The 13,447-nt window shown below is 29.5% G+C and overlaps 1 protein-coding gene across 1 annotated transcript; it reads right to left on the bottom strand.

Moving 5' to 3' along the window:
- Window positions 1-5,589: 5,589 nt before the first annotated feature.
- On the bottom strand, window positions 5,590-13,152 carry LOC126842073 (nuclear RNA export factor 1-like). Its single transcript, XM_050578933.1, has 14 exons — window positions 12,868-13,152; window positions 10,371-10,587; window positions 10,187-10,292; window positions 10,028-10,108; window positions 9,831-9,935; window positions 9,597-9,753; window positions 9,126-9,325; window positions 8,826-8,932; window positions 8,680-8,716; window positions 7,394-7,650; window positions 7,143-7,320; window positions 6,741-6,914; window positions 6,245-6,681; window positions 5,590-5,723 (listed from the first exon to the last, which is right to left on the bottom strand). The coding sequence occupies exons 1-14, from the start codon at window positions 12,923-12,925 to the stop codon at window positions 5,630-5,632; spliced, it is 2,208 nt and encodes a 735-aa protein (XP_050434890.1). The 5' UTR covers window positions 12,926-13,152; the 3' UTR covers window positions 5,590-5,629.
- Window positions 13,153-13,447: the final 295 nt, after the last annotated feature.

Below are 13,447 nucleotides of genomic sequence, written 5' to 3'. Positions count from 1 at the left end.
TACTATCTTAAAAATACCCTTCCCAAGTTTTGTACCAATTTGACTGTTTACCAACAAATTTTAGCTTAAGAATTATGTTATTGTATTTTTATACATCATTATAAAGCCAATAACTTCATCACGCTATTATACAGAACAAACATTGTTACCTCTTGATTTTACTTGTGATTTTTGTAGAAAAAGGTTTTACTTTTTACATAATATTAAATAGCTGTAACTTATTTATTATTATTAACACAAGTTGCATGAACATTTTATTTAACTCTGAATTCTACTTCATTTGATATTTAGAAAAAGTTATTTCTGAAGTTTGGTTGAATTGTATTAATATTTTGTCGCAAAATCTAGTTTTCTATTAATATGAAATTGTATAAATTTTATTAAGTAAGTTGTTTGAATTTATTATTAACTGTTAAGTTTTTATTTAATAAAAGTATTTTGAAATATTATTAATTATGTTATTGTTTTTAAATAAAAAAAAATAATAATTACAAAAGTTCGGTTGGAGAGTCAAGATGAAATAAATTAGTATAAGTATGGAGAAGTTTTAAATCTTTTTTAAAACATGTTCAGTTTATAGCAAAAATAAAAAATAAAATGAAATAGCTGTCATTTTTAAACTATTTGTACAAATACTGCTCTGAAAACATCATATTATAGCTACAACTTTATAGTTTTAGTCACTTTCCCCTGTATGAAATAACAGCGGTATTAGTAGTTTTGAGCAGACCATTTTGCACGTCTTACCTCCCGTCAAGGGGCAAGTGCGATATTTTTTTTTAAATTTTTAATTGTAAAAATGTTTTAAAACAATTTTACTAAATTTCGACAGTGGATTTAAATAAAGTACACCCATAACATTATATTACAACGGTTGAAAGTATTACGGGCTAATACATGTTAATGATTTTTTTTATAATTTGATTATTCATTTATATTTTTTGATTCGACCTAATGCAATATAAATATGTAATGCTGGTTTTTACAGACTGATGAAAATTGTAATAAAATATTTAAAACTTTAAAATCGGAGAGGTATTAATAGTTACTAAAAGCAATTCATGGTTCTCAAAAATATATTTGACATGTTAAAATTAAAAAAAACGTGCAAAAATAGTTTTTTTTGAAAATTTAAATATTATGTTTTTATATTATAAAAAATGTAATTTAAGTCTAATATGGAGGAGCATATTAATAAAGTTTTATACTTATAATTAAAATTTTATATTTGGTTTATTTACATTTAAAAATAAATTAATATATATTAAATATTTTTTAGTAATCATACATTAGAATATTTCCAATGCATTAAGTTTCAAAGTGTTTTCACCATAAACCACACACACATAATAAGGTGACGACGTTATGATGAAATTATAATTTTAAATCATTAGTTTCTACAGTTGATAATAGGAATAGAAATAATAGAGTAGGTAATCGGATAAAAAAATACAATTCATAAAGTTGGATACGACCGATGGGATATGGCATAGGCTGAATGGGTAGAAAAGTACTATATACACATTCGCCAATTGTGATAGAGAAAGTTTTAAAATGTACTTTTTTTTTGGATTTTTTTTTTTGTAGGCATAAGTATAACTAAAAATCATACTTTTACAATACCTATCATATGAGTACAACACTGTTGTATTGCCCTTGAACCGGCGCTAATACTTAACAGAATTCAGAACTCCTACAAGGGAAAGACCCTAGTGGCAAGTTTGGTATAGTTCAAATCAATACACGTTGACCCAGAAAACCTTTGCGCATGTCTGTGGACTTAGACTCGAGTTAACGAAAATAAACCGCTCGTACCAGGAGTCCATGAGAAACCACCTCGAAAAAGTAGAAAACAACCTTTGCCAATACAACTGCTGCCGGTAAAGCCTTTGACTCTAAGACCCTGTTAGCTTTTTTTCAGTTTTTACATTTTTTCGCGAAAAACACGAGTGAATGCAAAACTAAACAATAATAATACAACTTTTAATAATTATAATCTTGTGATTATTATTTTTTTAATTTTACCATTTTGTTCCATCGACAACCGAGTAGATTTAAGATCCGTATTGAGGTGGTTAAATCTTGAAAGCGGTCTGTTCGGTTTCGTGCCAAAAAGCGACTGACTACTTAGGACCGTCCGATTTCGATTTTGTTTGACTACTCTACGCTAGGTTAAACAGTTTTTTTTGTTTATTTTTATGTGAAAAAATTGTTTCTTTTTTATATTGAAAAACGTTTAAATTAAATTAATACAACTGCGACAAACTGAATCCCCTTAAATCATTTTTCTAGTTCGTCTACACTTTTGTAGACCATTTCTTTTATTCTACTAACTTAACTTTTCACTACATGAATTGTTTTATTTTTATAAATCAATTATTAACGATTCATATATTGTAATTAAAATATACAGGGTGTCACGGAAAGTTCTACCGAGCTTCAAATGAGACATTTAGGATGCTCTATGGGTACAATAAATAGTATTAATTTGTTTTATATTTTAAAATTATTTAAAATAGAACTCGTATCTCATTAAAAAATGGTCTTACGAAAAAAATAATTTCCGATTTGAAATCAGGAGAAAAAATCTTGTTGAATTGATATGTAACATGATTTTGGTATCTGGCCACACATGCGTCCACTGAGTGGCCGGCATATGATCAAATCCAGCTTATGAAATGTGACACATCATTTTGGGTTAGAATTTAATTCTCAATTCAGTGGTGTTCTTAGTATTATTTTATATTTAATTGTGTGTCGCATGCCATATGTTGGTTTTAGTCACATGCCGGCCACTCGGTGGCCACCCTGTGGACGTGTGTGTGGCCAGATACCAAAAAATCATATTACATATCAATTCAACAAGATTTTTTCTCCTGATTTCAAATCTGAAATTATTTTTTTCGTAAGACCATTTTCTAATGAGATACGAGTTCTATTTTAAATAATTTTAAAATTAAAAAAAATGAAGACTATTTATTGTACCCATATAGCATCCTAAATGTCTCATTTGAAGCTCGGTAGAACTTTCTGTGACACCCTGTATATACAATGTGTATGTGTTTACTGTATTTTAATGATAAAAAGCGATAGTTCAGTTATTTGACCATAATATCAATAAACAATAGAAATATAAGTGACCTAATGCATAGGTATATGCACTCACACACAGTGAAGGGTTAAGTATGAGTGATTTTGTCACAATTTCAGACCTAAGCCACCAAAATGGCGTTTGCTCGTTGAACAAATTGATCAAGTTAAAAATAAAAACCCCTTTTATTGAAATATTGCCTGTACACAAAATCCTTAAAACCCGTCCACTTTCAATCCCATTAACTACTGAAGTCTGGTACATTAGGCTGGGTATTCTTTTTTATTTTCAACACTTGAGTTTTTGTTTTATTCTGTCATCTTTTTTGTAATGGTCAATCGTACATTATCTAATATAATAAATAGTATAATATTATTGATAAATGTTATCAATTATTTTTGTGGCATTGATTATCATTATAAGATAATTGATCTTGTATATCAAGACAGATATATAAATCATTTCACTCTATTTGTGTGTGGCATTTTGTTTTATTTCTCTATTCACAACAAGCTCTTAAACTTATGCACATCGAAGTTAATTGTTTCATTTCAATTATACCATACTTACTAGATTTTTTAAAAATCAAGAAAGTAATATACCGCTATATAGGTATAAATAATAGGTATTTGTACTGGCCATAAATGTTTAACAATATTAGTGTATTATATTACTGTGCTGTTATCTGTCTAGTAAGCACAATAAATTCCTAGTTATTACTTAATTATTTATTAAAATTTGGATAAAAAATGTCGAAAGAAAGGTTAAACATAAATAAAGCTAAGCTAATTCTGTGGTGTTTGGGTGCCTTTGCCAAGTAAGTTAAACAAATTATAAATTTAGGGTGTTAAAAAAACATGTTTGAAATAGTAAAAAAAAAAAATAGTTTACACATAATGGAAAAATCATAGAATGATTTTCAACCTTAATGAAAACTGAAGTGAGAAGTCTAGTTTGCCCAAAAGAGGGTATCACATTATTGTATTATATATTACAAGTTTATGCAAAACAGTTATCTCATTTAAACGCACAACTATTATTTTTCTGACACAACTCGTTATAGTCATCATAAATTTAATTTGTGAATTTTGATGTTAGTATTATGTCGACAAAAATGTATAATCATTCAGGTAAAAAAATGTTGTCAGTCATAACTGAAATCTAGATTTTACATTTTTTTTTTTACTCTAAAATACAAACAAAAAAGTACTATAGAAACCATTCATTCCCAGGCCAGTTCTTATTAACAGTAAACGATAAAACATTAACCGTGTTCCAAAGTATGACCCGTTACTGTTGAGAAGTAGTTGTGGAATATTTAACTATTTCATTTCATTACATTACACAGAAAGAAATGGAAAAATAATTTGCAATACCTCTTTTTTTTCGAACAATTAATTACAATAAAAATTGTGCAAAGTCGTAGAAATGTTAAAAAATCAATAGGAATTCAATTTTGTATATATATATATAAAATAAAAATAAAACGCAGTTTTTAATAATCTCTTATTTTTTGAAAAGAGTAAAATAATTTTCATATAATTATGTAACAAAACAAAAAAGTAACGTCCACTTAAATAAAGTAGGTAGTTAAATGACACATTATAACAATATTATTATAACATAAAACATATTCAACAATAAACAAATCGACTTATTAAAATATTGTAACATAATATAACATTCAATGTGTGAAAACAAAATAGTGTACTTATACTAACAATAAAATACTTTTGACATTTTTTTTTTTCTTTAACGTGTTTAAATAGAATACATGTAACTATAAAATAAAATAAAAATCAACAACTTTCAAAAAAACCATTCGCCAATATTTGATTTGACCTTTCCGATTGGACCGAAGCAAATAAATGATCATTAATTAATACTTATATTTTTCACACGTTAAACGCTTGTTGTTTTTTATCGTTAACATTTTTTAATATAGTTATTTGTATAAATAAAATTATTCATATCAACGTCATTTTGTACAATTGCAATTTGTATATTCTGTATTACTTATACGTGAACAATTCTATAACATATGTATATTTTTTTTTTTACTCATAATTTTATAGCAACATTTTATACATGGGTTCACCTTTCAAACACAATACTCATCGAACAATCAAAGTACGTAGTATACCATTTTATTCAAACTTCAAAAGCTATTATAAAATACTTACCTGTACTGCTTGTACTCTTTTATTATACACCGAAAGATCCTACTAATATACCATATTGTTTTAACGTAAGTATATTCTGAGTCAAATAATATTTTTTAAATAAAAAAAAAGTAGTAAGCGAGAATTTAATTTGTAAGCGCTTTTGGTATAAAATCAATTTTTTCTAGTTAAACTAAAATATATATACACATATGTAAAGAACTGAACTTTTGATTGTTCTAGCATATAAGTTTGATAACATTTTTTTTTTTTTTTTTACTTTTTACTTATTTACATACATCAAATGAAAAATCTCAAAAAAATTAAAAACCTTTGGGTACCTTAAAGAATTTCAATAATTATACCTATAATTACATCAATGTTGAAAAGCTTCTTTTGGAATGTTTGCTTTGAGTTTTGAAAAATTTAAAGCGGCGTTAGTGTAATTCCAGTTGTTTTCAGCCAAACACCTGCAAATACAAATATTTTGTTATTTATCGTTAACCGAAACACCACCTCCTTGTAAAAAATAAGCAGAGCTTGCGGGTAACGAGGGCGGACAACCTTCGGTTCCCGATACCATTGTCGCCAAGTTTGACGGCTTATACATACACGGATTGACAAATTAAAAAATTCATATGATGTATTAAAATTTCCTCCAATTTTTTATTTTATTAGGCAATTAATTATTATTAATTGTTATGGCGATGGGTTGGTGACAATTAGATAAGTGGTTTATTTTACGACCGTTAGGCTGATAAGACAACAAGAGTTGTGTCCTTTCAAGTGCGGTGGGTACCCCGTTGCCTTCCATTTCCAGACGGTTGTTCGCCCATAGAAACGGTCGAGTACGATTAAGTAAAAGTGCTGTCTTTTAAACCCAATCACTCAAACTGTGCCTGTCCCCCGTCCCGTTATACACACAATGTGGTTATTACAAACATTTGTACTACAACTTAAGTGGAAAATTAATAAAAACAAATCCACTCACTTTTCGGCCCACGTCACGTTCATGCCAGATTCATTAGAAAAAAGCTTGACGATTGTCAGTCGTGTAGCTCTGTTGTCGACTGGAGGCATCACGTTGTTATTAAACAACTGTGTTGATCGAGTTACAGTCTCTAGTACTTTCGAATCAAACGGTCCTTGTGCTGCACAATTTTGTTCCGATGTATTTGTTGTTGTTTGGTGACCAGATTGAAATGTTAGGGGCATCTGATAATGAAGTTGATTCGAGTAACACTTGGTTTGCTGGTACGACGGAGGAGAATAATTTGGTCGAACTGAACCCATACATCCCATATCGTTGCCGTCGTCCATAAACATTGACTCGCTACAGTTGTTATTGTTGCCATTATAATCCATATGAGGTCGTTTCTTAGATGTTGTTTCGCGTGGTTGTGGTACGTAGAAGCGTTTGGCAGTTTCCTAAAAAATAAAGCAAACAATTACATAACAGTGGACTACCTCGTAAACAATTTACTTACGGCAACCATTTCGAAGTCTGTGCCTGTTATAAATAGCATGTCGCTCAGTATACTCCAGCCGTTACCGACGGGTGTTATCGCAAATATTCTACTAAACGACCGCAACAACAACTTGTCGTTATTAACATATCCTTCCGCAAACACACCGTTTACTACTATTTGAACCATTGTTGTCTGTTAACAAAAATTATGGGTATTTTTTTAGTAGCTATACCATTCAATATGAAACTCCCTCCACCGTCAGATATTCCCAGACGTAAGCCGAACTCGAAAAACACAAAATTACATATATCTTATATATATATTATATACTTGGTAACATTCAGCGTTCGCACAGTTTTTCCGATTGACCTCACAGCCCAATAACCTATCCATGTTAAAAAAAATAATTTAAAAACTTACGTTAGCCAATGGCACATCGACTGTGAACGATCCCAAGTCGTGTTTAGATTTAGGTAGTTTTTCTAAGAAGTTAAATATGTTTTCTCTTCCTCTGTAAGACTTTTTGTTTAAATTTATCTTGGGGAACGCAAGCAAATTGCGACTCCTTTGCAAGTATTGCGTTAGATTTCCTTTATGCCTAAAACATAGTAATATGATTGAGAACAAATTCGCAAATTGTACAATTAACATTAAGAACAGTTTGTAAGCACCTATCCAAAATAATGCACGACGACATTGAAAACGTAGCATTATGATGATAAGCTTCGGCGACCAGTTGTTTCGATATTGGATTATCGTATCGTTCGTAATACTGTGCTAGAAAGGAATCCACCAGGACTGCAATTGAATTAGGTTGTTCGGGATTTTGATCCACTAGAACCGCATAACTGTTTCCTTTGATGAATGGCATTTTCAATTTAATACCAACAATGGCGGCACTGTACCGCGATGGCAATTCATAGTCATCCTATAAAAAAAAAACGTACAGCATTGCCCTAAATCCTTGTCTGGGAACTCATTATCACATATTATGATTGTGAAATTTGACAGAAAATTATACTGTTTGTATTAAGTGATGGTTATAAACAAAATTTCCAATTAATTGAAATAAAATTGTTTTTTTCTTTTAATACAGTCTCGTTAATCCGAACACGGGCTAATCAGGAAGACGCAGTAATCCAAACGGGCTCCAGCGTAAGTCTTTACAATTACATTTTAGCCATGTTTGCTCCAGAACAACGTGGACATCGGGTGACTGCGATGAACCAATACAGCAAGAAACTTTACCCGATGAAGAAATCGTACATGCTATTACTTAGGTAGAGATCATTCAATGGGCAGAATAAAACGATCGAAACTGTGAAGAAATTATGTTGCTGAAACGTTAGCGAGCGAGATCAAGAAGCTTTGGAAACTAGTGTTCAGAAAAAAATTACCGAATATTTTAAATAGTATAATAATAATTAATATGCCATACGTAATTTAATAAAACAATAAAAATAATTGTATCTATGCGTATGGTAAATGGACATTTTAATAAATAAAAAAATTATTTTTTAATAGAAATGGCTTTCAAACAAATTCTGATTGGATTAACGAGGCCCAACTGTACATCATTTATAGTCACAAACTAAATTAAATTTCAAGTTTAAATATTTTACTTAAAATAAATACTTAATCGGTATTTTAACGTAAGATTATTAAATATTAAATAAATATTCATCCAAACTCAAGTCAGATGTAAAATACAATATCTCAATTCCATTATAATTAACTGCAAACCGGTAACACATTAAAGGTAACTCCTTATCATATTGTTTTTTCCACAAAACTTTCATTGCTAATTCACAGTATACTGGCAAGACGTATTTACTTACATTTCGTTAATAAGAAAAAATAACCACATTAAGTACAACAGGACTATTGTTGTTGTTGTTCCTATTGGTCGGTTAAAGAATAACAATTGCAAAAATAATATTAAAAAGATAAAACTCACCAGTTTGTTAAGCAAAGGAAATAGGTCTTGAACATCTCTAAAACAGTAAAAACAAAAACAAATTACCAGCCACCTAGAGTGATATTATATAAAACGACAAACATTAAACTACCACTATGTGTATGCTAATAAATAATATTATTTACCGCCTGTAGCGTTCTGCATCAACCATGTCAGACAATGGATTTCTTGATAGGTTAAGTTCTTCAATAGTGAAACCGGAGAGTTCTTGTAACTCATTTATGTCTTTCAACTAAAATCCAAAACGTATTAAATGTTTAATATCGGTAAAACAAAAATGACTACAACAAAAAAATTCAACTTCATTATATTATAAATTGAAAAAAAAATTATATATCTATACGTCATTCATGCTACCGTTATACAAATAACAAATGCGGTGACTCCTATTTGGTAGCTTCCTTCTACCTGTCGTTTTTATTTACCTTATTTCCGGCCAAATTCAATACTTTCAAATCTGGGAATAGTCGACGAATCCATGCAAGTCCTTTGCCTAAGTATATAAGGTTATTTTCTAGACTCAGACCATACAAATCATATTTTTCTTGTTGAGCTACCAAATTTAGCGCTGCTAATAGAAATGTTGGTTGATTCAGCGGAGCATACATTTGATTATCTATGAAGACTAAAATATAATATATTTCAACGTGTTAAAGCTTTCATAGATTGAAATATCATGTGGATAATTTTTGATAGCCACTGATCCAAAGACGGACTTTGCAATGAGCCTGAACATCAGCAAGAAACTGAAGACATGAGATGGATACATCCAGAAATTATCCACATAATAATAACGAAAAATTGTCATGATAAATTATTAATAATTATAGTCGTTTGTGTCAATATCATCATACAATATCATATTGAACGTTAAAACTAATTGGCAAAAACCTTACTTTGACTAGAATGAAAATGTGATAAATCTAAACTCTTTGTGTCTGGCTTGTATCGGGTCGATATAACTTCAATCATTTTGGCCTTTATTTCTTCAGGAACTGGTACCGTAATAACTGAATAATGTGAAGGAACATAAACTGTAGTTTTAATAATCAACTGGAAATGAACAAACGCCACAATTATCATAACTTTTTCAATTAAATCTATATTTTACAGTTTAAATTTTCATTTACTTTTCGACCATCACTCAACGATAATTTATAACTGGTGTTCAATAATGTTTCGGCAACTTTGTAATCGTCGACCAAAAACCGTAAGCCATTATCAACAAAAGATTTCTGAAAAAAAAAAAAACATGGCATACAAGTAAATATTAATTTTATCATGATAAAAAAAAACCTAAATGTACTTTTTTTTTTTATTAACATACGTTATACGGGAAAAATGTAATAGGTGCAATGTATGTTTGAATAATTTTCAAAACTTCATCTCCGTCATAAACATTTGGAACCTGAAAAATTGTTTAAAAGAGTTTTAATCAAACAGCAGACTGCCGTCACAACAAGCTTAGTGTATCCAAACTACTCACAAAAATGCTATACCACCCCGTGACACTCATTTTCAAAGTCCAAGAAGATCTAAAATTATTGTAACCTCCTCCTCGGCTGCAAACATTTCTTCTACCAGATAACAATCTACTTTGAATAAATAAAAAAAACTGTTTAATTTAAACCGTAAGAACAAAATGTTGTTGCTTGACATTTCATAATTACCGTCGACTACCACCATTTCTAGATGCTCCGCTGTTTCTGTTAAACAATTCATTATCCAACTGATCACAAACTAAATCTGATTTGGTATTCCAACTTTTCCAAAATCGTTGGTTTCCACGGTTATTTGCTTTGAATGAAACTTTTTGATTATAATTCTGACCGTCGGAGTATCCTCCACTTTGAAATGCACCAGACCTATCGCCAAGCTCATTATGTCCTGTAATTGCGTGAAAATAATAAAAATTGAATAAAGAATGTGTGTTATTTACTATTTTCAATAGTAATACAAATAAATTTGTACACCAGTATTATTCTAAAAAAAAACTTTAAAGTTTAACATTAAGTTGCTTGTAAATTAAACAAATGGATTTACATGCAGGTTGTTAAAACGACTTTATGGTATCCAAAAATATATTTTTTAATAACAATAACATACTTTGACTAATAACAAATTGTTTTAACTTTGTTTAGTTGGAAAGATTACACAGCTACAAAACTTTTTAATGATGTATTTAAATATTAGGAGTGTAAATGCTAATTTAAATAAATTTTTATTATTTTTGCAAAATGATTCTTATTGTAATTTAGACATTATTGTGTTAACTGAAACCTAGCACGATTCAAATAATTGTAATTGCAACATACCCGAATATAATATGTTTTGCTCGGCTTTGAAAAGAAACCAGAATGATAGTATTGTTGGTTTTGCAAAACAGCACTTAGATATTGATTTGAAAAAACAAGATTCATCGTTAAAAATAAAAAACATACTAAAAACTTATGTTTATTAAATTATTTTAAAAAATATAGAAATAAGAAAAGTTTCAATGTGTTAATAAATGAATTAACTAGTAATTCTACTACGAGAAAGAAAAAATAAAGAGTTTAGTAAGTAATGGGGAAAAAATTGATGTACTTAAAGATCCGATCAAAGCATCTAACGAGTTAATTTTTTTTTTTTTTCGGTTGGGTAAAACTTGTTAAATAATATAGGATATAGTAGTAGTTTTTATTTTTCTGAGGAGTTTCTCAATCAACATCTAACTTTAATTCATGTTTTTCCACAAAAATCAACCCATCAGAGATTTTAAATATAATAAACATTTTTAAAGATGTTACAATAATGTAGCATGTGGTTATGACTAAAAACAAATATTAAAACTTCAAAAAATAAAGCACAGTATATTAGTAGTCCTTCAGCACATGTTTTTAACACAAGTCTACAAAGTGGTGTTTTCTCTGAAAATTTTTAATTGGCTAGCATTAAACCGCTGTTGATGGTGGTGATAATGAAATGTTAAGTGGTTATTCAAAATGTTTTGAAAAAATCATAAAAACTCAATAAAAAGTCATTGAATTTTTATCGAATGCACTTGATGATGTAGAGCAAGCTTTAGCGATATTATTAAATTTGACAAAAGCTTTTGATACTGTAAACCATTGTCTATTATTAAAAGTATTAAAAAGTTTTAGATTGAGTGGTATAAGCCTAAGCTGGTTTCAAAGTTATTTAAATAAAAGAAGGTAAGCTTCTAATATAAATGGTGTTATAGGTCAATTTAATGAGGTTAGTTATGGTGTACCACAAGGAAGTGTATTAGGACCTATATTATTTATTATGTACATAAAAGTGTGTAATTTGAATGTTCACGGACAAATAATTTTGTGTAACTCATTTAACTCATTACCGTCCGATTTAAAAAAATATATAATTAATGGAAATGTAAATGTAAAGCACTCTATAAATAACTTATTACTTAAGGATTACTTAGGTTAACATAATGATTTGTTTTTTTGTCATTCAAATATGTTATATCTGGTGTTCCGTTTTCTTTATCAGAAATTTTTAAATTGAAGTTTTTGTTTTAGTTTACATGTTCTTTTAAAAAGTAACGCCCAACCCCGTCTGAAGCTCAGCTTAAAGGGGTAGGTAATTTTTTATTAGTAATTTTGATACATTGAATTTTTTTTTAAAATAATTTGTATTGATCTAATTATAAAAAAAATAAGAAAATTAAAGAAAAAGAAAAACTTTACCGACGAAAACATTTTTGGGAATATTGTTGCAGACACGATTTTAGCGTGATCTATTGCCACTTAACGGGAAACATGCAAAATGTGAGCGATGACAATGTGGCTCAAGTGTGGACAAGGCTTTACACGAATAATATTTATCATACAAATTCCAATAGGTGTTAGTTCAATTAATTACTCCATTAAAATTAATCAATCTACAGCTATTGTAGTGGACATACGTTATCGTTAATGGAATCTAACTTGAACGAAACAACAACGGCTCAACACGGTGATCGTCTAAACAGATATTTTGACTTTTGTTTTTTCAACAATACCTATTGCAAAAAGTACTTTTATCACGATACGGATCAAATTATATTTTGTGCACTATTATTCCGTTAACCCTTGGTGTCATTAGAAATGAAATTAGCGAAATTTAACCGATACATTATTATACATTTTCGAACGTTTGTTTACTCACGTGAATTGCCGTTTCTGTAGCGATTTCTGTATTTGCGTTCTCGAAAACGGTCGGCCATTATATTAGGTAAACGAAACGAAATGTCCACAAAACGTTTAAACCATCGAATTAGTGTGTAATAAGGTATAAACGGTAAACAATCGCCAACACTCACATGTCACAAGTAAAGCAGAGTACACACACACACACCATAACACATTACAATAATATGAATTTATATATGATAATAATATTATAGCTAAATATGCGTAAACTACAAAGCAGAGGCCGGCAGCTGCTACTGTGCTAGGGGTAATCCGCAATAGGTATATTATAACAATATTATATACATACATTAATACACACACACACACACACAATACTTGGACGGCCGTTGGACCAGTGTTAACATGATAACTGATAAGTATTGACTGCATTGTCCCCGCACCCCGCCCCTCCCTTGTTGATACCAGTGTTGTCCGTATCGAAAAACATGGAAACGGCATTATTTTATAATAATATATTTTAGTTTAATTAAATAGTTTACCCCGCCGATTACAAACTCGAATAACCGTATTTTAAATAAAACATTTTTACATAG

The sequence above is a fragment of the Adelges cooleyi genome, unplaced genomic scaffold (genome assembly GCF_023614345.1).
Source record: "Adelges cooleyi isolate 19-005CV unplaced genomic scaffold, UGA_ACOO_1.1 ACOO_flye_CR_arks_rails_tigmint_CR_PRNA_446, whole genome shotgun sequence".
NCBI lineage: Eukaryota > Metazoa > Arthropoda > Insecta > Hemiptera > Adelgidae > Adelges > Adelges cooleyi.
The sequence above is the reverse complement of the archived record's forward strand: the minus strand, read 5'-3'. Positions and strand labels throughout refer to the sequence as shown.